Source organism: Echiichthys vipera, assembly GCF_963691815.1.
Source record: "Echiichthys vipera genome assembly, chromosome: 19".
NCBI lineage: Eukaryota > Metazoa > Chordata > Actinopteri > Perciformes > Trachinidae > Echiichthys > Echiichthys vipera.
Window position 1 is genome coordinate 28470262 of NC_139844.1, and position 27500 is coordinate 28497761.

General features: G+C 44.2%; 1 protein-coding gene across 4 annotated transcripts in view; it reads right to left on the reverse strand.

Moving 5' to 3' along the window:
• vipas39 (VPS33B interacting protein, apical-basolateral polarity regulator, spe-39 homolog) overlaps positions 1 to 27500 on the reverse strand; it is a 34496-nt gene that overhangs the window by 5345 nt on the left and 1651 nt on the right. For all 4 annotated transcript variants that reach the window (XR_014593652.1, XR_014593653.1, XM_083934615.1 and 1 more), the window contains exons 2-16: positions 26846 to 26935; positions 25800 to 25902; positions 25569 to 25703; positions 23967 to 24005; positions 16350 to 16414; positions 16178 to 16234; positions 14496 to 14588; positions 14358 to 14391; positions 13340 to 13442; positions 12935 to 12962; positions 12771 to 12844; positions 3554 to 3629; positions 2447 to 2581; positions 781 to 822; positions 527 to 703 (exon numbers count right to left, since the gene is read on the reverse strand). Coding sequence is in view for 2 of the 4 variants with exons in the window: in XM_083934615.1 (XP_083790741.1) it covers positions 527 to 703; positions 781 to 822; positions 2447 to 2581; positions 3554 to 3629; positions 12771 to 12844; positions 12935 to 12962; positions 13340 to 13442; positions 14358 to 14391; positions 14496 to 14588; positions 16178 to 16234; positions 16350 to 16414; positions 23967 to 24005; positions 25569 to 25703; positions 25800 to 25902; positions 26846 to 26935 (1251 nt within the window). In the remaining 2 variants the exon portion in view is untranslated. The remainder of the gene's footprint in view (positions 1 to 526; positions 704 to 780; positions 823 to 2446; positions 2582 to 3553; positions 3630 to 12770; positions 12845 to 12934; positions 12963 to 13339; positions 13443 to 14357; positions 14392 to 14495; positions 14589 to 16177; positions 16235 to 16349; positions 16415 to 23966; positions 24006 to 25568; positions 25704 to 25799; positions 25903 to 26845; positions 26936 to 27500) is intronic.

The window sequence follows — 27500 nt, forward strand, 5'->3', positions numbered from 1 at the left end:
GTCCCTCACCTGTCCCTCACCTGTCCCTCACCTGTCCCTCACCTGTCCCTCACCCGTCCCTCACCTGTCCCTCACCCGTCACTCACCCGTCCCTCACCTGTCCCTCACCTGTCACTCACCTGTCCCTCACCTGTCCCTCACCTGTCACTCACCTGTCCCTCACCCGTCACTCACCCGTCACTCACCTGTCACTCACCTGTCCCTCACCTGTCCCTCACCCGTCACTCACCTGTCCCTCACCTGTCCCTCACCCGTCACTCACCTGTCCCTCACCTGTCCCTCACCTGTCACTCACCCGTCACTCACCTGTCACTCACCTGTCCCTCACCTGTCCCTCACCTGTCACTCACCTGTCCCTCACCCGTCACTCACCTGTCCCTCACCTGTCCCTCACCTGTCCCTCACCTGTCACTCACCTGTCCCTCACCTGTCACTCACCTGTCCCTCACCTGTCTCTCACCTGTCACTCACTTGTCACTCACCTGTCCCTCACCCGTCACTCACCTGTCCCTCACCTGTCACTCACCTGTGTGGGGGCGGAGTTCTTCTGCAGGATGTCGACGACACGTTGGAAGCTCAGCGGCGACTTCTTGCGTGTGAACCCGAGCCAGTTCCTGCTGGTGAACAGAGCGTCCACGTCCGACCACGCCTTCAACTTCGCCCGCGCCGCCAACGCCGTCACGAAGTACTGCTTTTCTGAAATCTGAGGTCAAAGGTCAACGAGGTCAAAGGTCAACGAGGTCAAAGGTCAGAAACGGAGGACGCAGAGTCGCTTCACACCTTGAAGGTCTGACGGATGTTCAACGGGCTGCTGTAGGTTCCCTGCAGACAGGAGAGAGCAGGTTTAGATAATCTGGATTAACTGGACAGGTTTAGATAATCTGGATCAACTGAACAGGTTTAGATAATCTGGATTAACTGGACAGGTTTAGATAATCTGGATCAACTGAACAGGTTTAGATAATCTGGATCAACTGAACAGGTTTAAATAATCTGGATTAACTGAACAGGTTTAGATAATCTGGATCAACTGAACAGGTTTAGATAATCTGGATCAACTGAAGAGGATTAGATAATCTGGATTAACTGGACAGGTTTAGATAATCTGGATCAACTGAACAGGTTTAGATAATCTGGATTAACTGGACAGGTTTAGATAATCTGTATCAACTGAACAGGTTTAGATAATCTGGATTAACTGAACAGGTTTAAATAATCTGGATTAACTGAACAGGTTTAGATAATCTGGATCAACTGAACAGGTTTAGATAATCTGGATCAACTGAAGAGGTTTAGATAATCTGGATCAACTGAAGAGGATTAGATAATCTGGATTAACTGAACAGGTTTAGATAATCTGGATTAACTGAACAGGTTTAGATAATCTGGATTAACTGAACAGGTTTAGATAATCTGGATCAACTGATCGGGTTTAGATAATCTGGATTAACTGAACAGGTTTAGATAATCTGGATTAACTGAACAGGTTTAGATAATCTGGATCAACTGAACAGGTTTAGATAATCTGGATTAACATCATCTGATGTTCCTGCCTATTAAAGGGACGGTTTTAACCTCTAACCTCAGACTAGTTAACCCAGGCTAGTTAACCCAGACTAGTTAACCTCAGACTAGTTAACCCCGACTAGTAAACCCAGACTAATTAACCCAGACTAGTTAACCCAGACTAGTTAACCTCAGACTAGTTAACCCCGACTAGTTAACCCAGACTAATTAACCCAGACTAGTTAACCCAGACTAGTTAACCCAGACTAGGTAACCCAGACTAGTTAACCTCAGGCTAGTTAACCCAGACTAGTTAACCCAGACTAGTTAACAAAGACTAGTTAACCTCAGACTAGTTAACCCAGACTAGTTAACCCAGACTAGTTAACCTCAGACTAGTTAACCCAGACTAGTTAACCCAGACTAGTTAACCCCAGGCTAGTTAACCCAGACTAGTTAACCCAGACTAGTTAACCCAGGCTAGTTAACCCAGACTAGGTAACCCAGACTAGGTAACCCAGACTAACCCAGACTAGTCAACCCAGACTAGTTAACCCAGACTAGTTAACCTCAGGCTAGTTAACCCAGACTAGTTAACCCAGACTAGTTAACCCAGACTAGGTAACCCAGACTAGTTAACCTCAGGCTAGTTAACCCAGACTAGTTAACCCAGACTAGTTAACCCAGACTAGTTAACCCAGACTAGTTAACCCAGACTAGGTAACCCAGACTAGGTAACCCAGACTAGTTAACCTCAGACTAGTTAACCCTAACATCAGATTAGTTACCCAAACTAGTTAACCCAGACTAGTTAACCCACACCCAGACTAGTTAACCCAGACTATTTAACCCAGACTAGTTAACCCAGACTAGTTAACCCAGACTATTTAACCCAGACTAGTTAACCCAGACTAGTTAACCCGGGCTAGTGAGCGCTGACCTCGGGCTCTGCGTAGTGGTAGACGCAGCAGTAGTACAGGGTGGTGATCAGCGGCATGTTGAGGATCGAAGCTTTTCTTGGAAACTTCTGGAAGATTTCCACCTTCCCTCCGCGCTCGGCCTGACGGTCGGTCGCCTAGCAACAGCACAGTCACAAACCAGGATTAAAACTGGATCAAACCTGGATTAAACCAGGATTAAACCTGGATTAAACCTGGATTAAACCTGGATTAAACCAGGATTAAACCTGGATTAAACCAGGGTCAAACCTGGATTAAACCTGGATTAAACCTGGATTAAACCAGGGTCAAACCTGGATTAAACCTGGATTAAACCAGGGTCAAACCTGGATTAAAACTGGATCAAACCTGGATTAAACCAGGATTAAACCAGGATTAAACCTGGATTAAACCTGGATTAAACCTGGATTAAACCTGGATTAAACCAGGGTCAAACCTGGATTAAACCAGGATTAAACCTGGATTAAACCTGGATTAAACCAGGATTAAACCTGGATTATACCTGGATTAAACCAGGGTCAAACCTGGATTAAACCTGGATTAAACCTGGATTAAACCAGGGTCAAACCTGGATTAAACCAGGATTAAACCAGGATTAAACCAGGATTAAACCAGGATTAAACCTGGATTAAACCAGGATTAAACCTGGATTAAACCTGGATTAAACCAGGATTAAACCTGGATTAAACCTGGATCAAACCTGGATTAAACCAGGATTAAACCTGGATTAAACCAGGATTAAACCAGGGTCAAACCTGGATTAAACCAGGATTAAACCAGGATTAAACCTGGATCAAACCTGGATTAAACCAGGATTAAACCTGGATTAAACCAGGATTAAACCAGGGTCAAACCTGGATTAAACCAGGATTAAACCAGGATTAAACCTGGATTAAACCTGGATTAAACCAGGGTCAAACCTGGATTAAACCAGGATTAAACCTGGATTAAACCTGGATTAAACCAGGATTAAACCTGGATTATACCTGGATTAAACCAGGGTCAAACCTGGATTAAACCTGGATTAAACCTGGATTAAACCTGGATTAAACCTGGATTAAACTGCACTCAGACGGTGTGTCGCTGACCTCGATGATGATCTGTCGCTCCAGCAGCGTGAAGTGATCCTGAACATGAGCCGAGTCCTCCGGAGCGAAGGGACGACTGCAAACAAACAAACAAACAAACAAACAAACAAATCTGAACCAAAATAAACAACAAACACTGAGAACGCCTCATCACAAGTCTCTGGGTTTTATTTTAGTTAATAACCAAACTAATGTCGTTTATAACCAAACTAATGTCGTTAATAACCAAACTGATGTCGTTAATAACCAAACTGATGTCGTTAATAACCAAACTGATGTCGTTAATAACCAAACTAATGTCGTTTATAACCAAACTGATGTCGTTTATAACCAAACTGATGTCGTTTATAACCAAACTAATGTCGTTTATAACCAAACTGATGTCGTTTATAACCAAACTAATGTCGTTAATAACCAAACTGATGTCGTTTATAACCAAACTGATGTCGTTTATAACCAAACTGATGTCGTTTATAACTAAACTGATGTCGTTTATAACCAAACTAATGTCGTTTATAACCAAACTGATGTCGTTTATAACCAAACTAATGTCGTTTATAACCAAACTAATGTCGTTAATAACCAAACTAATGTCGTTTATAACCAAACTGATGTCGTTTATAACCAAACTGATGTCGTTTATAACCAAACTAATGTCGTTAATAACCAAACTGATGTCGTTTATAACCAAACTGATGTCGTTTATAACCAAACTGATGTCGTTAATAACCAAACTAATGTCGTTTATAACCAAACTGATGTCGTTTATAACCAAACTGATGTCGTTTATAACCAAACTAATGTCGTTAATAACCAAACTGATGTCGTTTATAACCAAACTGATGTCGTTTATAACCAAACTGATGTCGTTTATAACTAAACTGATGTCGTTTATAACCAAACTAATGTCGTTTATAACCAAACTGATGTCGTTTATAACCAAACTAATGTCGTTTATAACCAAACTAATGTCGTTAATAACCAAACTGATGTCGTTTATAACCAAACTAATGTCGTTTATAACCAAACTAATGTCGTTAATAACCAAACTGATGTCGTTTATAACCAAACTGATGTCGTTTATAACCAAACTGATGTCGTTTATAACCAAACTGATGTCGTTTATAACCAAACTAATGTCGTTAATAACCAAACTGATGTCGTTAATAACCAAACTAATGTCGTTTATAACCAAACTGATGTCGTTTATAACCAAACTGATGTCGTTAATAACCAAACTGATGTCGTTAATAACCAAACTGATGTCGTTTATAACCAAACTGATGTCGTTTATAACCAAACTAATGTCGTTTATAACCAAACTAATGTCGTTAATAACCAAACTGATGTCGTTTATAACCAAACTAATGTCGTTTATAACCAAACTGATGTCGTTTATAACCCAACTGATATCGTTTATAACCAAACTAATGTTGTTAATAACCAAACTGATGTCGTTAATAACCAAACTGATGTCGTTTATAACCCAACTGATGTCGTTTATAACCAAACTGATGTCGTTTATAACCAAACTGATGTCGTTTATAACCAAACTGATGTCGTTTATAACCAAACTAATGTCGTTTATAACCAAACTGATGTCGTTTATAACCAAACTGATGTCGTTTATAACCAAACTGATGTCGTTTATAACCAAACTGATGTCGTTTATAACCAAACTGATGTCGTTTATAACCAAACTGATGTCGTTTATAACCAAACTGATGTCGTTTATAACCAAACTGATGTCGTTAATAACCAAACTGATGTCGTTTATAACCCAACTGATGTCGTTTATAACCAAACTGATGTCGTTTATAACCAAACTAATGTCGTTAATAACCAAACTGATGTCGTTAATAACCAAACTGATGTCGTTTATAACCCAACTGATGTCGTTTATAACCAAACTAATGTCGTTTATAACCAAACTGATGTCGTTTATAACCAAACTGATGTCGTTAATAACCAAACTGATGTCGTTTATAACCAAACTGATGTCGTTTATAACCAAACTAATGTCGTTAATAACCAAACTAATGTCGTTTATAACCAAACTGATGTCGTTTATAACCAAACTGATGTCGTTTATAACCAAACTAATGTCGTTTATAACCAAACTGATGTCGTTTATAACCAAACTAATGTCGTTTATAACCAAACTGATGTCGTTTATAACCAAACTGATGTCGTTTATAACCAAACTGATGTCGTTTATAACCAAACTAATGTCGTTTATAACCAAACTGATGTCGTTTATAACCAAACTGATGTCGTTTATAACCAAACTGATGTCGTTAATAACCAAACTGATGTCGTTTATAACCAAACTGATGTCGTTTATAACCAAACTAATGTCGTTTATAACCAAACTAATGTCGTTTATAACCAAAATAATGTCGTTTATAACCAAAATAATGTCGTTTATAACCAAACTGATGTCGTTTATAACCAAACTGATGTCGTTTATAACCAAACTAATGTCGTTTATAACCAAACTGATGTCGTTTATAACCAAACTGATGTCGTTAATAACCAAACTGATGTCGTTTATAACCAAACTAATGTCGTTTATAACCAAACTGATGTCGTTTATAACCAAACTGATGTCGTTAATAACCAAACTGATGTCGTTAATAACCAAACTGATGTCGTTTATAACCAAACTAATGTCGTTTATAACCAAACTAATGTCGTTTATAACCAAACTGATGTCGTTTATAACCAAACTGATGTCGTTTATAACCAAACTAATGTCGTTTATAACCAAACTGATGTCGTTTATAACCAAACTGATGTCGTTTATAACCAAACTGATGTCGTTTATAACCAAACTGATGTCGTTTATAACCAAACTAATGTCGTTTATAACCAAACTGATGTCGTTTATAACCAAACTGATGTCGTTAATAACCAAACTAATGTCGTTTATAACCAAACTGATGTCGTTAATAACCAAACTGATGTCGTTAATAACCAAACTGATGTCGTTAATAACCAAACTGATGTCGTTTATAACCAAACTAATGTCGTTTATAACCAAACTGATGTCGTTTATAACCAAAGTGATGTCGTTTATAAACAAACTGATGTCGTTTATAACCAAACTGATGTCGTTTATAACCAAACTAATGTCGTTTATAACCAAACTGATGTCGTTTATAACCAAACTGATGTCGTTTATAACCAAACTGATGTCGTTTATAACCAAACTGATGTCGTTTATAACCAAAATAATGTCGTTTATAACCAAACTAATGTCGTTTATAACCAAACTGATGTCGTTTATAACCAAAGTGATGTCGTTTATAAACAAACTGATGTCGTTTATAACCAAACTGATATCGTTTATAACCAAACTAATGTCGTTTATAACCAAACTGATGTCGTTTATAACCAAAGTGATGTCGTTTATAACCAAACTGATGTCGTTTATAACCAAAGTGATGTCGTTTATAACCAAACTGATGTCGTTTATAACCAAAGTGATGTCGTTTATAACCAAACTGATGTCGTTTATAACCAAACTAATGTCGTTTATAACCAAACTGATATCGTTTATAACCAAACTGATGTCGTTAATAACCAAACTGATGTCGTTTATAACCAAACTGATGTCGTTTATAACCAAACTGATGTCGTCTTTAACCAAACTGATGTCGTTTATAACCAAACTAATGTCGTTTATAACCAAACTGATGTCGTTTATAACCAAACTGATGTCGTTTATAACCAAACTGATATCGTTTATAACCAAACTGATGTCGTTTATAACCAAACTAATGTCGTTTATAACCAAACTGATGTCGTTTATAAACAAACTGATGTCGTTTATAACCAAACTGATGTCGTTTATAACCAAACTGATGTCGTTTATAACCAAACTAATGTCGTTTATAACCAAACTGATGTTGTTTATAACCAAACTGATGTCGTTTATAACCAAACTGATGTCGTTTATAACCAAACTGATGTCGTTTATAAACAAACTGATGTCGTTTATAACCAAACTGATGTCGTTAATAACCAAACTGATGTCGTTTATAACCAAACTGATGTCGTTTATAACCAAACTAATGTCGTTATAACCAAACTAATGTCGTTTATAACCAAACTGATATCGTTTATAACCAAAATAATGTCGTTTATAACCAAACTGATGTCGTTTATAACCAAACTGATGTCGTTTATAAACAAACTGATGTCGTTTATAACCAAACTGATGTCGTTTATAACCAAACTGATGTCGTTTATAAACAAACTGATGTCGTTAATAACCAAACTGATGTCGTTTATAACCAAACTGATGTCGTTTATAACCAAACTGATGTCGTTTATAAACAAACTGATGTCGTTTATAACCAAACTGATGTCGTTAATAACCAAACTAATGTCGTTTATAACCAAACTGATGTCGTTTATAACCAAACCGATGTCGTTTATAACCAAACCAATGTCGTTAATAACCAAACCGATGTCGTTTATAACCAAACTGATGTCGTTAATAACCAAACTGATGTCGTTTATAACCAAACTGATGTTGTTAATAACCAAACTGATGTCGTTTATAACCAAACTGATGTCGTTTATAACCAAACTGATGTCGTTTATAACCAAACTGATGTCGTTTATAACCAAACTGATGTCGTTTATAACCAAACTGATGTCGTTAATAACCAAACTGATGTCGTTTATGACCAAACTGATGTCGTTTATAACCAAACTGATGTCGTTTATAACCAAACTGATGTTGTTTATAACCAAACTGATGTCGTTTATAACCAAACTGATGTCGTTAATAACCAAACTGATGTCGTTTATAACCAAACTAATGTCGTTTATAACCAAACTGATGTCGTTAATAACCAAACTAATGTCGTTTATAACCAAACTGATGTCGTTTATAACCAAACTGATGTCGTTTATAACCAAACTGATGTCGTTAATAACCAAACTAATGTCGTTTATAACCAAACTGATGTCGTTAATAACCAAACTGATGTCGTTAATAACCAAACTGATGTCGTTAATAACCAAACTGATGTCGTTAATAACCAAACTAATGTCGTTTATAACCAAAGTGATGTCGTTTATAACCAAACTAATGTCGTTTATAACCAAACTAATGTCGTTTATAACCAAACTGATGTCGTTTATAACCAAACTGATGTCGTTAATAACCAAACTGATGTCGTTTATAACCAAACTGATGTCGTTAATAACCAAACTGATGTCGTTTATAACCAAACTGATGTCGTTTATAACCAAACTGATGTTGTTTATAACCAAACTGATGTCGTTTATAACCAAACTGATGTCGTTAATAACCAAACTGATGTCGTTTATAACCAAACTGATGTCGTTTATAACCAAACTGATGTCGTTTATAACCAAACTGATGTCGTTAATAACCAAACTGATGTCGTTTATAACCAAACTGATGTCGTTTATAACCAAACTGATGTCGTTTATAACCAAACTGATGTTGTTTATAACCAAACTGATGTCGTTTATAACCAAACTGATGTCGTTTATAACCAAACTGATGTCGTTTATAACCAAACTGATGTCGTTAATAACCAAACTGATGTCGTTAATAACCAAAGTGATGTCGTTTATAAACAAACTGATGTCGTTTATAACCAAACTGATGTCGTTTATAACCAAACTAATGTCGTTTATAACCAAACTGATGTCGTTTATAACCAAACTGATGTCGTTTATAACCAAACTAATGTCGTTTATAACCAAACTGATGTCGTTTATAACCAAAGTGATGTCGTTTATAAACAAACTGATGTCGTTTATAACCAAACTGATGTCGTTTATAACCAAACTAATGTCGTTTATAACCAAACTGATGTCGTTTATAACCAAACTGATGTCGTTAATAACCAAACTGATGTCGTTTATAACCAAACTGATGTCGTTTATAACCAAACTGATGTCGTCTTTAACCAAACTGATGTCGTTTATAACCAAACTAATGTCGTTTATAACCAAACTGATGTCGTTTATAACCAAACTGATGTCGTTTATAACCAAACTGATGTCGTTTATAACCAAACTGATGTCGTTTATAACCAAACTGATATCGTTTATAACCAAACTGATGTCGTTTATAACCAAACTGATATCGTTTATAACCAAAGTGATGTCGTTTATAAACAAACTGATGTCGTTTATAACCAAACTGATGTCGTTTATAACCAAACTGATGTCGTTTATAAACAAACTGATGTCGTTTATAACCAAACTGATGTCGTTTATAACCAAACTAATGTCGTTTATAACCAAACTGATGTCGTTTATAACCAAACTAATGTCGTTTATAACCAAAATAATGTCGTTTATAACCAAACCAATGTCGTTTATAACCAAACTAATGTCGTTTATAACCAAACTGATGTCGTTTATAACCAAACTGATGTCGTTTATAACCAAACTAATGTCGTTATAACCAAACTAATGTCGTTTATAACCAAACTGATATCGTTTATAACCAAAATAATGTCGTTTATAACCAAACTGATGTCGTTTAGAACCAAACTGATGTCGTTTATAACCAAACTGATGTCGTTTATAAACAAACTGATGTCGTTTATAACCAAACTGATGTCGTTAATAACCAAACTAATGTCGTTTATAACCAAACCGATGTCGTTTATAACCAAACCGATGTCGTTTATAACCAAACCGATGTCGTTAATAACCAAACTGATGTCGTTTATAACCAAACTAATGTCGTTTATAACCAAACTGATGTCGTTTATAACCAAACTGATGTCGTTTATAACCAAACTGATGTCGTTAATAACCAAACTGATGTCGTTTATAACCAAACTGATGTCGTTTATAACCAAACTGATGTCGTTAATAACCAAACTGATGTCGTTTATAACCAAACTAATGTCGTTTATAACCAAACTGATGTCGTTAATAACCAAACTAATGTCGTTTATAACCAAACTGATGTCGTTTATAACCAAACTGATGTCGTTAATAACCAAACTGATGTCGTTTATAACCAAACTGATGTCGTTAATAACCAAACTAATGTCGTTTATAACCAAACTGATGTCGTTTATAACCAAACTGATGTCGTTTATAACCAAACTGATGTCGTTTATAACCAAACTGATGTCGTTTATAACCAAACTGATGTCGTTAATAACCAAACTAATGTCGTTAATAACCAAACTAATGTCGTTTATAACCAAACTGATGTCGTTAATAACCAAACTGATGTCGTTTATAACCAAACTGATGTCGTTAATAACCAAACTGATGTCGTTAATAACCAAACTAATGTCGTTAATAACCAAACTAATGTCGTTAATAACCAAACTAATGTCGTTAATAACCAAACTAATGTCGTTTATAACCAAACTGATGTCGTTAATAACCAAACTAATGTCGTTTATAACCAAACTGATGTCGTTTATAACCAAACTGATGTCGTTTATAACCAAAATAATGTCGTTAATAACCAAACTAATGTCGTTTATAACCAAACTGATGTCGTTTATAACCAAACTGATGTCGTTTATAACCAAACTGATGTCGTTTATAACCAAACTGATGTCGTTAATAACCAAACTGATGTCGTTAATAACCAAACTGATGTCGTTTATAACCAAACTGATGTCGTTTATAACCAAACTAATGTCGTTAATAACCAAACTAATGTCGTTAATAACCAAACTAATGTCGTTTATAACCAAACTGATGTCGTTAATAACCAAACTAATGTCGTTTATAACCAAACTGATGTCGTTTATAACCAAACTGATGTCGTTTATAACCAAACTGATGTCGTTTATAACCAAACTGATGTCGTTTATAACCAAACTGATGTCGTTAATAACCAAACTAATGTCGTTAATAACCAAACTAATGTCGTTTATAACCAAACTGATGTCGTTAATAACCAAACTGATGTCGTTTATAACCAAACTGATGTCGTTAATAACCAAACTGATGTCGTTAATAACCAAACTAATGTCGTTTATAACCAAACTAATGTCGTTAATAACCAAACTAATGTCGTTAATAACCAAACTAATGTCGTTAATAACCAAACTCATGTCGTTTATAACCAAACTGATGTCGTTTATAACCAAACTGATGTCGTTTATAACCAAACTGATGTCGTTTATAACCAAACTGATGTCGTTTATAACCAAACTGATGTCGTTTATAACCAAACTGATGTCGTTAATAACCAAACTGATGTCGTTTATAACCAAACTGATGTCGTTTATAACCAAACTGATGTCGTTTATAACCAAACTGATGTCGTTTATAACCAAACTGATGTCGTTTATAACCAAACTGATGTCGTTTATAACCAAACTGATGTCGTTTATAACCAAACTGATGTTGTTTATAACCAAACTGATGTCGTTTATAACCAAACTGATGTCGTTTATAACCAAACTGATGTTGTTAATAACCAAACTGATGTCGTTTATAACCAAACTAATGTCGTTTATAACCAAACTGATGTCGTTTATAACCAAACTAATGTCGTTTATAACCAAACTAATGTCGTTTATAACCAAACTAATGTTGTTTATAACCAAACTGATATCGTTAATAACCAAACTGATATCGTTAATAACCAAACTGATGTCGTTTATAACCAAACTGATGTCGTTTATAACCAAACTGATGTCGTTTATAACCAAACTGATGTCGTTTATAACCAAACTGATGTCGTTTATAACCAAACTAATGTCGTTAATAACCAAACTGATGTCGTTTATAACCAAACTGATGTCGTTTATAACCAAACTGATGTCGTTAATAACCAAACTGATGTTGTTAATAACCAAACTAATGTCGTTTATAACCAAACTGATGTCGTTTATAACCAAACTGATGTCGTTTATAACCAAACTAATGTCGTTTATAACCAAACTAATGTCGTTTATAACCAAACTGATGTCGTTTATAACCAAACTGATGTCGTTTATAACCAAACTGATGTCGTTTATAACCAAACTAATGTCGTTTATAACCAAACTGATGTCGTTTATAACCAAACTAATGTCGTTTATAACCAAACTAATGTCGTTTATAACCAAACTGATGTCGTTTATAACCAAACTGATGTCGTTTATAACCAAACTGATGTCGTTTATAACCAAACTAATGTCGTTTATAACCAAACTGAGCCGGTGGACTGAGGTACGGCGCTGCAGGTGTCACTCACCTGAGGCAGCTCTTCAGGAAGTCCCGCCTCTTGTTTTCGTCGACGATGCTCAGGTGTTCTTTATACTGCAGCAGCTGTCGCCATGGAAACAGACAGGAAAGAAATTGGTTTCCTCTCAACTAAAACCGTGTGCTGCGAGTGTGTTAGTCGTGAGTCGTACGTACCGCCACGTCCTCCGTCCGGCCCAGAGCCCTGAGGAGGACCAGAAGAGAACGCACATCAGGTAAGTGTGTGTGCGTGTGTGTTCAGGTGTGTTCAGGTGTGTGTTCAGGTGTGTTCAGCTGTGTGCAGGTGTGTTCAGGTGTGTGCAGGTGTGTGCAGGTGTGTTCAGGTGTGTGCAGGTGTGTGTTCAGGTGTGTTCAGCTGTGTGCAGGTGTGTTCAGGTGTGTGCAGGTGTGTGTTCAGGTGTGTTCAGCTGTGTGCAGCTGTGTGCAGGTGTGTGCAGGTGTGTTCAGGTGTGTTCAGGTGTGTTCAGGTGTGTTCAGGTGTGTGCAGGTGTGTTCAGGTGTGTTCAGGTGTGTGCAGGTGTGTGCAGGTGTGTTCAGGTGTGTGCAGGTGTGTGCAGAGACCTGAGCAGCTCCAGCAGCAGCCTCTGGTCTCCGGTTTCACTCAGGTAGTGGATGAAATGTCTGAGAGCCGTCTGTCTCGACTCCAGCTCCCGAAACAAAACCTCTGAGAAGGAACAGAGTTCAGTCACAACTCAGTTTTTTTTAGTGTCAGGCTAACTGTCAGGCTAACAGTCAGGCTAACAGTCAGGCTAACTGTCAGGCCAACAGTCAGGCTAACAGTCAGGCTAACAGTCAGGCCAACAGTCAGGCCAACAGTCAGGCTAACAGTCAGGCTAACAGTCAGGCTAACAGTCAGGCTAACAGTCAGGCTAACTGTCAGGCTAACAGTCAGGCTAACAGTCAGGCTAACAGTCAGGCTAACAGTCAGGCTAACAGTCAGGCTAACTGTCAGGCTAACAGTCAGGCTAACAGTCAGGCTAACTGTCTGGCTAACTGTCAGGCTAACAGTCAGGCTAACTGTCAGGCTAACAGTCAGGCTAACAGTCAGGCTAACAGTCAGGCTAACTATCAGGCCAACAGTCAGGCTAACAGTCAGGCTAACAGTCAGGCTAACTGTCTGGCTAACAGTCAGGCTAACAGTCAGGCTAACAGTCAGGCCAACAGTCAGGCTAACAGTCAGGCTAACTGTCAGGCTAACAGTCAGGCTAACAGTCAGGCTAACAGTCAGGCTAACAGTCAGGCTAACTGTCAGGCTAACAGTCAGGCCAACAGTCAGGCTAACAGTCAGGCTAACAGTCAGGCTAACAGTCAGGCTAACAGTCAGGTTAACAGTCAGGCTAACAGTCAGGCTAACAGTCAGGCTAACAGTCAGGCTAACAGTCAGGCTAACAGTCAGGCTAACTGTCAGGCTAACAGTCAGGCTAACAGTCAGGCTAACAGTCAGGCTAACAGTCAGGCTAACAGTCAGGCTAACTGTCAGGCTAACAGTCAGGCTAACTGTCAGGCTAACAGTCAGGTTAACAGTCAGGCTAACAGTCAGGCTAACAGTCAGGCTAACAGTCAGGATCAGGAAACTCACCTTTACTCAGCGTTCTCTTTAAATAAATTAAAACCTAAAGAGAAAAAGTGTCGTGCGTCAGTTTGTGTTTATAAAAAAGTGTAAACGTTGTATTTGTTTATTGTTTTTTGTTTTGTGTCGGAACAAAAACAAAGTTACGGCCGTGATGACGTTTCCGTCGTGTGCGTCGACGGAAACGTCCAGAAGAAGCAGTTTTTCCTGAAGAGAGCGGAACTTCTCCAGAGACGCCACCTGGAAAACAGACGAGTCATGAGTTCATACAGTGATGAGTCATGAGTTCATACAGTGATGAGTCATGTGTTTATACAGTGACGAGTCATGTGTTTATACAGTGATGAGTCATGTGTTTATACAGTGATGAGTCATGTGTTTATAAAGTGATGAGTCGTGTGTTTATACAGTGATGAGTCATGTGTTTATAAAGTGATGAGTCATGTGTTTATAAAGTGATGAGTCATGTGTTTATAAAGTGATGAGTCATGTGTTTATACAGTGATGAGTCGTGTGTTTATACAGTGATGAGTCATGAGTTCATACAGTGACGAGTCATGTGTTTATAAAGTGATGAGTCGTGTGTTTATACAGTGATGAGTCATGAGTTCATACAGTGATGAGTCATGAGTTCATACAGTGATGAGTCATGAGTTTATACAGTGATGAGTCATGAGTTCATACAGTGATGAGTCATGAGTTCATACAGTGATGAGTCATGAGTTCATACAGTGACGAGTCATGAGTTCATACAGTGATGAGTCATGAGTTCATACAGTGACGAGTCATGAGTTCATACAGTGATGAGTCATGAGTTCATACAGTGATGAGTCATGAGTTCATACAGTGATGAGTCATGTGTTTATAAAGTGATGAGTCATGTGTTTATAAAGTGATGAGTCGTGTGTTTATACAGTGATGAGTCATGAGTTCATACAGTGACGAGTCATGTGTTTATAAAGTGATGAGTCATGTGTTTATACAGTGATGAGTCATGTGTTTATAAAGTGATGAGTCGTGTGTTTATAAAGTGATGAGTCATGTGTTTATAAAGTGATGAGTCATGTGTTTATAAAGTGATGAGTCGTGTGTTTATACAGTGATGAGTCATGAGTTCATACAGTGACGAGTCATGTGTTTATAAAGTGATGAGTCATGTGTTTATACAGTGATGAGTCATGTGTTTATAAAGTGATGAGTCATGTGTTTATACAGTGATGAGTCATGTGTTTATAAAGTGATGAGTCGTGTGTTTATAAAGTGATGAGTCGTGTTTATAAAGTGATGAGTCATGTGTTTATAAAGTGATGAGTCATGTGTTTATAAAGTGATGAGTCGTGTGTTTATAAAGTGATGAGTCATGTGTTTATAAAGTGATGAGTCATGTGTTTATAAAGTGATGAGTCGTGTGTTTATACTGTGATGAGTCATGTGTTTATAAAGTGATGAGTCATGTGTTTATACAGTGATGAGTCATGTGTTTATAAAGTGATGAGTCGTGTGTTTATAAAGTGATGAGTCATGTGTTTATAAAGTGATGAGTCATGTGTTTATAAAGTGATGAGTCATGTGTTTATAAAGTGATGAGTCATGTGTTTATAAAGTGGTGAGTCGTGTGTTTATAAAGTGATGAGTCGTGTGTTTATAAAGTGATGAGTCATGTGTTTATAAAGTGGTGAGTCGTGTGTTTATAAAGTGATGAGTCGTGTGTTTATAAAGTGATGAGTCATGTGTTTATAAAGTGATGAGTCATGTGTTTATAAAGTGATGAGTCGTGTGTTTATAAAGTGATGAGTCGTGTGTTTATAAAGTGATGAGTCATGTTGTACCTTTCCCTGCTGCAGCCTCTGGATCGTCTCCTCAGTCGACCAATCGCTGACGTAATCCTGACATCACAACACGATGACATCATCATCACAACACGATGACATCATCACCACAACATGATGACATCATCACCACAGACCCGGGCCAGGGTCACATCATCAGTCTGGTGTTTACCTTGTATTCAGATTTGGGTTTTCGGAGTTCTGGAGCGAAGAGACGAGCAGCCGGGTCACTGAGGACTGGAACACACCAGGGGACAGGGTCAAGGCTCTCCTGGTCCTGGTCCTGGTCTCTGACTCTCTCCTGGTCCTGGTCTCTGACTCTCTCCTGGTCCTGGTCTCTAACTCTCTCCTGGTCCTGGTCTCTGACTCTCTCCTGGTCCTGGTCTCTAACTCTCTCCTGGTCCTGGTCTCTGACTCTCTCCTGGTCCTGGTCTCTGACTCTCTCCTGGTCCTGGTCTCTGACTCTCTCCTGGTCCTGGTCTCTGACTCTCTCCTGGTCCTGGTCTCTAACTCTCTCCTGGTCCTGGTCCTGGTCTCTGACTCTCTCCTGGTCCTGGTCTCTGACTCTCTCCTGGTCCTGGTCTCTAACTCTCTCCTGGTCCTGGTCTCTGACTCTCTCCTGGTCCTGGTCTCTAACTCTCTCCTGGTCCTGGTCCTGGTCCTGGTCTCTGACTCTCTCCTGGTCCTGGTCTCTGACTCTCTCCTGGTCCTGGTCTCTGACTCTCTCCTGGTCCTGGTCTCTGACTCTCTCCTGGTCCTGGTCTCTAACTCTCTCCTGGTCCTGGTCTCTAACTCTCTCCTGGTCCTGGTCTCTAACTCTCTCCTGGTCCTGGTCTCTGACTCTCTCCTGGTCCTGGTCTCTAACTCTCTCCTGGTCCTGGTCTCTGACTCTCTCCTGGTCCTGGTCTCTAACTCTCTCCTGGTCCTGGTCTCTAACTCTCTCCTGGTCCTGGTCTCTGACTCTCTCCTGGTCCTGGTCTCTGACTCTCTCCTGGTCCTGGTCTCTAACTCTCTCCTGGTCCTGGTCTCTAACTCTCTCCTGGTCCTGGTCCTGGTCCTGGTCTCTGACTCTCTCCTGGTCCTGGTCTCTAACTCTCTCCTGGTCCTGGTCTCTGACTCTCTCCTGGTCTCTAACTCTCTCCTGGCCCTGGTCTCTGACTCTCTCCTGGTCCTGGTCTCTGACTCTCTCCTGGTCCTGGTCTCTAACTCTCTCCTGGTCCTGGTCTCTGACTCTCTCCTGGTCCTGGTCTCTAACTCTCTCCTGGTCCTGGTCTCTGACTCTCTCCTGGTCCTGGTCTCTGACTCTCTCCTGGTCCTGGTCTCTAACTCTCTCCTGGTCCTGGTCTCTAACTCTCTCCTGGTCCTGGTCCTGGTCCTGGTCTCTGACTCTCTCCTGGTCCTGGTCTCTAACTCTCTCCTGGTCCTGGTCTCTGACTCTCTCCTGGTCCTGGTCTCTAACTCTCTCCTGGTCCTGGTCTCTAACTCTCTCCTGGCCCTGGTCTCTGACTCTCTCCTGGTCCTGGTCTCTGACTCTCTCCTGGTCCTGGTCTCTAACTCTCTCCTGGTCCTGGTCTCTGACTCTCTCCTGGTCCTGGTCTCTAACTCTCTCCTGGTCCTGGTCTCTGACTCTCTCCTGGTCTCTAACTCTCTCCTGGTCCTGGTCTCTGACTCTCTCCTGGTCCTGGTCTCTGACTCTCTCCTGGTCCTGGTCTCTGACTCTCTCCTGGTCCTGGTCTCTAACTCTCTCCTGGTCCTGGTCTCTAACTCTCTCCTGGTCTCTGACTCTCTCCTGGTCCTGGTCTCTAACTCTCTCCTGGTCCTGGTCTCTGACTCTCTCCTGGTCCTGGTCTCTGACTCTCTCCTGGTCCTGGTCTCTAACTCTCTCCTGGTCCTGGTCTCTGACTCTCTCCTGGTCCTGGTCTCTAACTCTCTCCTGGTCCTGGTCTCTCCTGGTCCTGGTCTCTGACTCTCTCCTGGTCCTGGTCTATGACTCTCTCCTGGTCCTGGTCTCTGACTCTCTCCTGGTCCTGGTCTCTAACTCTCTCCTGGTCCTGGTCTCTAACTCTCTCCTGGTCCTGGTCTCTAACTCTCTCCTGGTCCTGGTCTCTAACTCTCTCCTGGTCCTGGTCTCTAACTCTCTCCTGGTCCTGGTCTCTAACTCTCTCCTGGTCCTGGTCTCTAACTCTCTCCTGGTCCTGGTCTCTGACTCTCTCCTGGTCCTGGTCTCTAACTCTCTCCTGGTCCTGGTCTCTAACTCTCTCCTTGTCCTGGTCTCTGACTCTCTCCTGGTCCTGGTCTCTGACTCTCTCCTGGTCCTGGTCTCTAACTCTCTCCTGGTCCTGGTCTCTAACTCTCTCCTTGTCCTGGTCTCTGACTCTCTCCTGGTCCTGGTCTCTGACTCTCTCCTGGTCCTGGTCTCTAACTCTCTCCTGGTCCTGGTCTCTAACTCTCTCCTGGTCCTGGTCTCTAACTCTCTCCTGGTCCTGGTCTCTAACTCTCTCCTGGTCCTGGTCTCTAACTCTCTCCTGGTCCTGGTCTCTGACTCTCTCCTGGTCCTGGTCTCTAACTCTCTCCTGGTCCTGGTCTCTGACTCTCTCCTGGTCCTGGTCTCTGACTCTCTCCTGGTCCTGGTCTCTGACTCTCTCCTGGTCCTGGTCTCTGACTCTCTCCTGGTCCTGGTCTCTAACTCTCTCCTGGTCCTGGTCTCTAACTCTCTCCTGGTCCTGGTCTCTGACTCTCTCCTGGTCCTGGTCTCTGACTCTCTCCTGGTCCTGGTCTCTGACTCTCTCCTGGTCTCTGACTCTCTCCTGGTCCTGGTCTCTGACTCTCTCCTGGTCCTGGTCCTGGTCTCTGACTCTCTCCTGGTCCTGGTCCTGGTCTCTAACTCTCTCCTGGTCCTGGTCTCTGACTCTCTCCTGGTCTCTCCTGGTCCTGGTCTCTGACTCTCTCCTGGTCCTGGTCTCTAACTCTCTCCTGGTCCTGGTCCTGGTCTCTGACTCTCTCCTGGTCCTGGTCTCTAACTCTCTCCTGGTCCTGGTCCTGGTCTCTGACTCTCTCCTGGTCCTGGTCTCTAACTCTCTCCTGGTCCTGGTCTCTGACTCTCTCCTGGTCCTGGTCTCTAACTCTCTCCTGGTCCTGGTCTCTAACTCTCTCCTGGTCCTGGTCTCTGACTCTCTCCTGGTCCTGGTCTCTAACTCTCTCCTGGTCCTGGTCTCTGACTCTCTCCTGGTCTCTGACTCTCTCCTGGTCCTGGTCTCTGACTCTCTCCTGGTCCTGGTCTCTGACTCTCTCCTGGTCCTGGTCTCTAACTCTCTCCTGGTCCTGGTCTCTGACTCTCTCCTGGTCCTGGTCTCTGACTCTCTCCTGGTCTCTGACTCTCTCCTGGTCCTGGTCTCTGACTCTCTCCTGGTCCTGGTCTCTGACTCTCTCCTGGTCCTGGTCTCTAACTCTCTCCTGGTCCTGGTCTCTGACTCTCTCCTGGTCCTGGTCTCTAACTCTCTCCTGGTCCTGGTCTCTAACTCTCTCCTGGTCCTGGTCTCTGACTCTCTCCTGGTCCTGGTCTCTAACTCTCTCCTGGTCCTGGTCTCTGACTCTCTCCTGGTCCTGGTCTCTGACTCTCTCCTGGTCCTGGTCTCTAACTCTCTCCTGGTCCTGGTCTCTAACTCTCTCCTGGTCTCTGACTCTCTCCTGGTCCTGGTCTCTAACTCTCTCCTGGTCCTGGTCTCTGACTCTCTCCTGGTCCTGGTCTCTGACTCTCTCCTGGTCCTGGTCTCTAACTCTCTCCTGGTCCTGGTCTCTGACTCTCTCCTGGTCCTGGTCTCTAACTCTCTCCTGGTCCTGGTCTCTCCTGGTCCTGGTCTCTGACTCTCTCCTGGTCCTGGTCTATGACTCTCTCCTGGTCCTGGTCTCTGACTCTCTCCTGGTCCTGGTCTCTAACTCTCTCCTGGTCCTGGTCTCTAACTCTCTCCTGGTCCTGGTCTCTAACTCTCTCCTGGTCCTGGTCTCTAACTCTCTCCTGGTCCTGGTCTCTAACTCTCTCCTGGTCCTGGTCTCTAACTCTCTCCTGGTCCTGGTCTCTAACTCTCTCCTGGTCCTGGTCTCTGACTCTCTCCTGGTCCTGGTCTCTAACTCTCTCCTGGTCCTGGTCTCTAACTCTCTCCTTGTCCTGGTCTCTGACTCTCTCCTGGTCCTGGTCTCTGACTCTCTCCTGGTCCTGGTCTCTAACTCTCTCCTGGTCCTGGTCTCTAACTCTCTCCTTGTCCTGGTCTCTGACTCTCTCCTGGTCCTGGTCTCTGACTCTCTCCTGGTCCTGGTCTCTGACTCTCTCCTGGTCCTGGTCTCTGACTCTCTCCTGGTCCTGGTCTCTGACTCTCTCCTGGTCCTGGTCTCTAACTCTCTCCTGGTCCTGGTCTCTGACTCTCTCCTGGTCCTGGTCTCTGACTCTCTCCTGGTCCTGGTCTCTAACTCTCTCCTGGTCCTGGTCTCTAACTCTCTCCTGGTCCTGGTCTCTAACTCTCTCCTGGTCCTGGTCTCTAACTCTCTCCTGGTCCTGGTCTCTAACTCTCTCCTGGTCCTGGTCTCTGACTCTCTCCTGGTCCTGGTCTCTAACTCTCTCCTGGTCCTGGTCTCTGACTCTCTCCTGGTCCTGGTCTCTGACTCTCTCCTGGTCCTGGTCTCTGACTCTCTCCTGGTCCTGGTCTCTGACTCTCTCCTGGTCCTGGTCTCTAACTCTCTCCTGGTCCTGGTCTCTAACTCTCTCCTGGTCCTGGTCTCTGACTCTCTCCTGGTCCTGGTCTCTGACTCTCTCCTGGTCCTGGTCTCTGACTCTCTCCTGGTCTCTGACTCTCTCCTGGTCCTGGTCTCTGACTCTCTCCTGGTCCTGGTCCTGGTCTCTGACTCTCTCCTGGTCCTGGTCCTGGTCTCTAACTCTCTCCTGGTCCTGGTCTCTGACTCTCTCCTGGTCTCTCCTGGTCCTGGTCTCTGACTCTCTCCTGGTCCTGGTCTCTAACTCTCTCCTGGTCCTGGTCCTGGTCTCTGACTCTCTCCTGGTCCTGGTCTCTAACTCTCTCCTGGTCCTGGTCCTGGTCTCTGACTCTCTCCTGGTCCTGGTCTCTAACTCTCTCCTGGTCCTGGTCTCTGACTCTCTCCTGGTCCTGGTCTCTAACTCTCTCCTGGTCCTGGTCTCTAACTCTCTCCTGGTCCTGGTCTCTGACTCTCTCCTGGTCCTGGTCTCTAACTCTCTCCTGGTCCTGGTCTCTGACTCTCTCCTGGTCTCTGACTCTCTCCTGGTCCTGGTCTCTGACTCTCTCCTGGTCCTGGTCTCTGACTCTCTCCTGGTCCTGGTCTCTAACTCTCTCCTGGTCCTGGTCTCTGACTCTCTCCTGGTCCTGGTCTCTGACTCTCTCCTGGTCTCTGACTCTCTCCTGGTCCTGGTCTCTGACTCTCTCCTGGTCCTGGTCTCTGACTCTCTCCTGGTCCTGGTCTCTAACTCTCTCCTGGTCCTGGTCTCTGACTCTCTCCTGGTCCTGGTCTCTAACTCTCTCCTGGTCCTGGTCTCTAACTCTCTCCTGGTCCTGGTCTCTGACTCTCTCCTGGTCCTGGTCTCTAACTCTCTCCTGGTCCTGGTCTCTGACTCTCTCCTGGTCCTGGTCTCTAACTCTCTCCTGGTCCTGGTCTCTAACTCTCTCCTGGTCCTGGTCTCTAACTCTCTCCTGGTCCTGGTCTCTAACTCTCTCCTGGTCCTGGTCTCTAACTCTCTCCTGGTCCTGGTCTCTCTCTCCTGGTCCTGGTCTCTAACTCTCTCCTGGTCCTGGTCTCTGACTCTCTCCTGGTCCTGGTCTCTAACTCTCTCCTGGTCCTGGTCTCTGACTCTCTCCTGGTCTCTGACTCTCTCCTGGTCCTGGTCTCTGACTCTCTCCTGGTCCTGGTCTCTGACTCTCTCCTGGTCCTGGTCTCTAACTCTCTCCTGGTCCTGGCCTCTAACTCTCTCCTGGTCCTGGCCTCTAACTCTCTCCTGGTCCTGGTCTCTAACTCTCTCCTGGTCCTGGTCTCTAACTATCTCCTGGTCCTGGTCCTGGTCCTGGTCTCTGACTCTCTCCTGGTCCTGGTCTCTAACTCTCTCCTGGTCCTGGTCTCTAACTCTCTCCTGGTCCTGGTCTCTGACTCTCTCCTGGTCCTGGTCTCTAACTCTCTCCTGGTCCTGGTCTCTGACTCTCTCCTGGTCCTGGTCTCTAACTCTCTCCTGGTCCTGGTCTCTGACTCTCTCCTGGTCCTGGTCTCTGACTCTCTCCTGGTCCTGGTCTCTAACTCTCTACTGGTCTCTAACTCTCTCCTGGTCCTGGTCTCTGACTCTCTCCTGGTCCTGGTCTCTAACTCTCTCCTGGTCCTGGTCTCTGACTCTCTCCTGGTCCTGGTCTCTAACTCTCTCCTGGTCCTGGTCTCTGACTCTCTCCTGGTCCTGGTCTCTAACTCTCTCCTGGTCCTGGTCTCTAACTCTCTCCTGGTCCTGGTCTCTGACTCTCTCCTGGTCCTGGTCTCTAACTCTCTCCTGGTCCTGGTCTCTGACTCTCTCCTGGTCTCTCCTGGTCCTGGTCTCTGACTCTCTCCTGGTCCTGGTCTCTAACTCTCTCCTGGTCCTGGTCCTGGTCTCTGACTCTCTCCTGGTCCTGGTCTCTGACTCTCTCCTGGTCCTGGTCTCTAACTCTCTCCTGGTCCTGGTCTCTGACTCTCTCCTGGTCCTGGTCTCTAACTCTCTCCTGGTCCTGGTCTCTAACTCTCTCCTGTTGTCGTCAGTGTTGTTGTTGTTCTCAGTGTTGTTGTCAGTGTTGTTGTCGTCAGTGTTGTTATTGTTCTCAGTGTTGTTGTTGTTGTCAGTGTTGTTGTCGTCAGTGTTGTTGTTGTTGTCAGTGTTGCTTTTGTCAGTGTTGTTGTTGTTGTTGTCAGTGTTGTTGTCGTCAGTGTTGTTGTTGTTGTTGTCAGTGTTGTTGTTGTCAGTGTTGTTGTTGTTGTCAGTGTTGTTGTCGTCAGTGTTGTTGTTGTCAGTGTTGTTGTTGTTGTCAGTGTTGTTGTTGTCAGTGTTGTTGTCGTCAGTGTTGTTGTTGTTGTCAGTGTTGTTGTTGTCGTCAGTGTTGTTGTTGTTGTCAGTGTTGTTGTCAGTGTTGTTGTTGTCAGTGTTGTTGTTGTTGTCAGTGTTGTTGTTGTTGTCAGTGTTGTTGTTGTCGTCAGTGTTGTTGTTGTCGTCAGTGTTGTTGTTGTCGTCAGTGTTGTTGTTGTTGTCAGTGTTGTTGTTGTTGTCGTCAGTGTTGTTGTTGTTGTCAGTGTTGTTGTTGTTGTCAGTGTTGTTGTTGTCAGTGTTGTTGTTGTTGTCAGTGTTGTTGTCGTCAGTGTTGTTGTTGTTGTCAGTGTTGTTGTTGTTGTCAGTGTTGTTGTTGTCAGTGTTGTTGTTGTCGTCAGTGTTGTTGTCGTCAGTGTTGTTGTTGTTGTCAGTGTTGTTGTTGTTGTCAGTGTTGTTGTTGTCGTCAGTGTTGTTGTCGTCAGTGTTGTTGTTGTCGTCAGTGTTGTTGTTGTCGTCAGTGTTGTTGTTGTCGTCAGTGTTGTTGTTGTCGTCAGTGTTGTTGTTGCCGTCAGTGTTGTTGTTGTTGCCGTCAGTGTTGTTGTTGTTGTCAGTGTTGTTGTTGTTGTTGTCAGTGTTGTTGTTGTTGTCAGTGTTGTTGTTGTTGTTGTCAGTGTTGTTGTTGTCAGTGTTGTTGTCAGTGGTGTTGTTGTTGTTGTTGTTGTTTTTCAAACTCACCTTCAGTGAAACTCTGGAAATTTCCTCCTTTAGTTTTTCCTGCAGAGAAAAAACATTCAGTTCAATTCATGTCTCACCTGTCTGTCTCTCACCTGTCTGTCCCTCACCTGTCTGTCTCTCACCTGTCTATCTCTCACCTGTCTGTCTCTCACCTGTCTGCCTCTCACCTGTCTGTCCCTCACCTGTCTGTCTCTCACCTGTCTCTCTCTCACCTGTCTGTCTCTCACCTGTCTGTCTCTCACCTGTCTGCCTCTCACCTGTCTGTCCCTCACCTGTCTGTCTCTCACCTGTCTCTCACCTGTCTGTCTCTCACCTGTCTGTCTCTCACCTGTCTGTCTCTCACCTGTCTGTCTCTCACCTGTCTATCTCTCACCTGTCTGTCTCTCACCTGTCTGCCTCTCACCTGTCTGTCCCTCACCTGTCTGTCTCTCACCTGTCTCTCTCTCACCTGTCTGTCTCTCACCTGTCTGTCTCTCACCTGTCTGCCTCTCACCTGTCTGTCCCTCACCTGTCTGTCTCTCACCTGTCTGTCTCTCACCTGTCTGCCTCTCACCTGTCTGTCCCTCACCTGTCTGTCTCTCACCTGTCTCTCTCTCACCTGTCTGTCTCTCACCTGTCTGTCTCTCACCTGTCTGTCTGTCTCTCACCTGTCTGTCTCTCACCTGTCTGTCTCTGACCTGTCTGTCTCTCACCTGTCTGTCTCTCACCTGTCTGTCTCTCACCTGTCTGTCTCTCTCTCACCTGTCTGTCTCTCTCTCACCTGTCTGTCTCTCACCTGTCCGTCTCTCCTGTCTGTCTCTCCCCTGTCTGTCCCTCACCTGTCTGTCCCTCACCTGTCTGTCTCTCACCTGTCTGTCTCTCTCCTGTCTGTCTCTCACCTGTCTGTCTCTCCTGTCTGTCTCTCCTGTCTGTCTCTCACCTGTCTGTCTCTCACCTGTCTGTCTCTCACCTGTATGTCTGTCTCTCACCTGTCTGTCTCTCACCTGTCTGTCTCTCACCTGTCGGTCTCTCACCTGTCTGTCTCTCACCTGTCTGTCTGTCTCTCACCTGTCCGTCTCTCACCTGTCGGTCTCTCACCTGTCTGTCTGTGACCTGTCTGTCTCTCACCTGTCTGTCTGTCACCTGTCTGTCTCTCACCTGTCTGTCTCTCACCTGTCTGTCTCTCACCTGTCTGTCCCTCACCTGTCTGTCTCTCACCTGTCTGTCCCTCACCTGTCTGTCTCTCACCTGTCTGCCTCTCACCTGTCTGTCTCTCACCTGTCTGCCTCTCACCTGTCTGTCCCTCACCTGTCTGTCTCTCACCTGTCTCTCTCTCACCTGTCTGTCCCTCACCTGTCTGTCTCTCACCTGTCTGTCTCTCACCTGTCTGTCCCTCACCTGTCTGTCCACCTGCCTGTCTGTCTCTCACCTGTCTCTCTCTCACCTGTCTGTCCCTCACCTGTCTGTCTCTCACCTGTCTGTCTCTCACCTGTCTGCCTCTCACCTGTCTGTCCCTCACCTGTCTGTCTCTCACCTGTCTGTCTCTCACCTGTCTGTCTGTCTCTCACCTGTCTGTCTCTCACCTGTCTGTCCCTCACCTGTCTTTCCACCTGCCTGTCTCACCTTTGAACAGCGAGCTCAGAGAGTACCCTGATTGGCTCTTGCTGACGCTCGTGTCCGTGCTGATTTTGGGGAAGGCGGGCTCTCTGTCCGTCCTCTGATTGGACGCCGCCGTCTCGCTGACGGACCAGGAAATACCTGAGGAGACAGGTGCACACCATCATCATCATCATCATCATCATCATCATCATCATCATCATCATCATCATCATCATCATGGCGGCGGCGTCTTACTGCCCACGGGTTCCCCGCTCCAGCTGACCTTCTCCACCTCCTCGTCCTCGTCCTCCTCCACCAGCCGACGGATGCTGTTCACCGCCTGCTTCGACTCCTTCAACTGAAACACACAACGTCAACACCTGGGGGGGGGGGTCCAGGATCAGGTCTGAGCAGGGTCAGGGTCTGGGTCCAGGGTCAGGGTCAGGTCTGAGCAGGGTCAGGGTCTGGGTCCAGGGTCAGGGTCAGGGTCAGGTCTGAGCAGGGTCCAGGATCAGGTCTGAGCAGGGTCCAGGGTCAGGGTCAGGGTCTGGGTCAGGGTCCAGGTCTGAGCAGGGTCAGGGTCAGGGTCAGGTCTGAGCAGGGTCAGGGTCCAGGGTCAGGGTCTGGGTCAGGGTCCAGGATCAGGTCTGAGCAGGGTCTGGGTCAGGGTCCAGGATCAGGTCTGAGCAGGGTCCAGGATCAGGTCTGAGCAGGGTCCAGGATCAGGTCTGAGCAGGGTCAGGGTCTGGGTCAGGGTCCAGGTCTGAGCAGGGTCCAGGGTCTGGGTCCAGGTCTGAGCAGGGTCCAGGGTCTGGGTCCAGGTCTGAGCAGGGTCAGGGTCAGGGTCAGGGTCAGGGTCCAGGTCTGAGCAGGGTCCAGGGTCAGGGTCCAGGTCTGAGCAGGGTCCAGGGTCTGGCTCCAGGTCTGAGCAGGGTCAGGGTCTGGGTCAGGGTCAGGGTCAGGTCTGAGCAGGGTCCAGGGTCTGGGTCAGGGTCAGGGTCCAGGTCTGAGCAGGGTCCAGGGTCTGGGTCCAGGACCAGGGTCAGGACCAGGGTCAGGGTCAGGTCTGAGCAGGGTCCAGGGTCTGGGTCAGGGTCAGGGTCCAGGTCTGAGCAGGGTCCAGGACCAGGGTCAGGACCAGGGTCAGGACCAGGGTCAGGGTCCAGGTCTGAGCAGGGTCCAGGGTCTGGGTCCAGGACCAGGGTCAGGGTCAGGGTCAGGGTCCAGGTCTGAGCAGGGCCCAGGGTCAGGGTCTGGGTCAGGGTCCAGGGTCTGGGTCCAGGACCAGGACCAGGTCTTACCCGGCTGAACTCGTCGTCTTCATCGTCGAAGGTGAAAGCTTTGAACTTGGAGCTGTTCCAGTATTCTTCCTCATCGGCCCGACTCTTCATCTGTCAACGACAACAGGAACAATAAAGATACAACTTTATTTAAACTGTCAACGACAACAGGAACAATAAAGATACAACTTTATTTAAACTGTCAACGACAACAGGAACAATAAAGATAAACTTTATTTAAACTGTCAACGACAACAGGAACAATAAAGATAAACTTTATTTACACTGTCAACGACAACAGGAACAATACAGATACAACTTTATTTAAACTGTCAACGACAACAGGAACAATAAAGATAAACTTTATTTAAACTGTCAACGACAACAGGAACAATAAAGATACTAACTTTATTTACACTGTCAACGACAACAGGAACAATAAAGATACAACTTTATTTAAACTGTCAACGACAACAGGAACAATAAAGATACAACTTTATTTAAACTGTCAACGACGACAGGAACAATAAAGATACAACTTTATTTAAACTGTCAACGACAACAGGAACAATAAAGATAAACTTTATTTAAACTGTCAACGACAACAGGAACAATAAAGATACAACTTTATTTAAACTGTCAACGACGACAGGAACAATACAGATAAACTTTATTT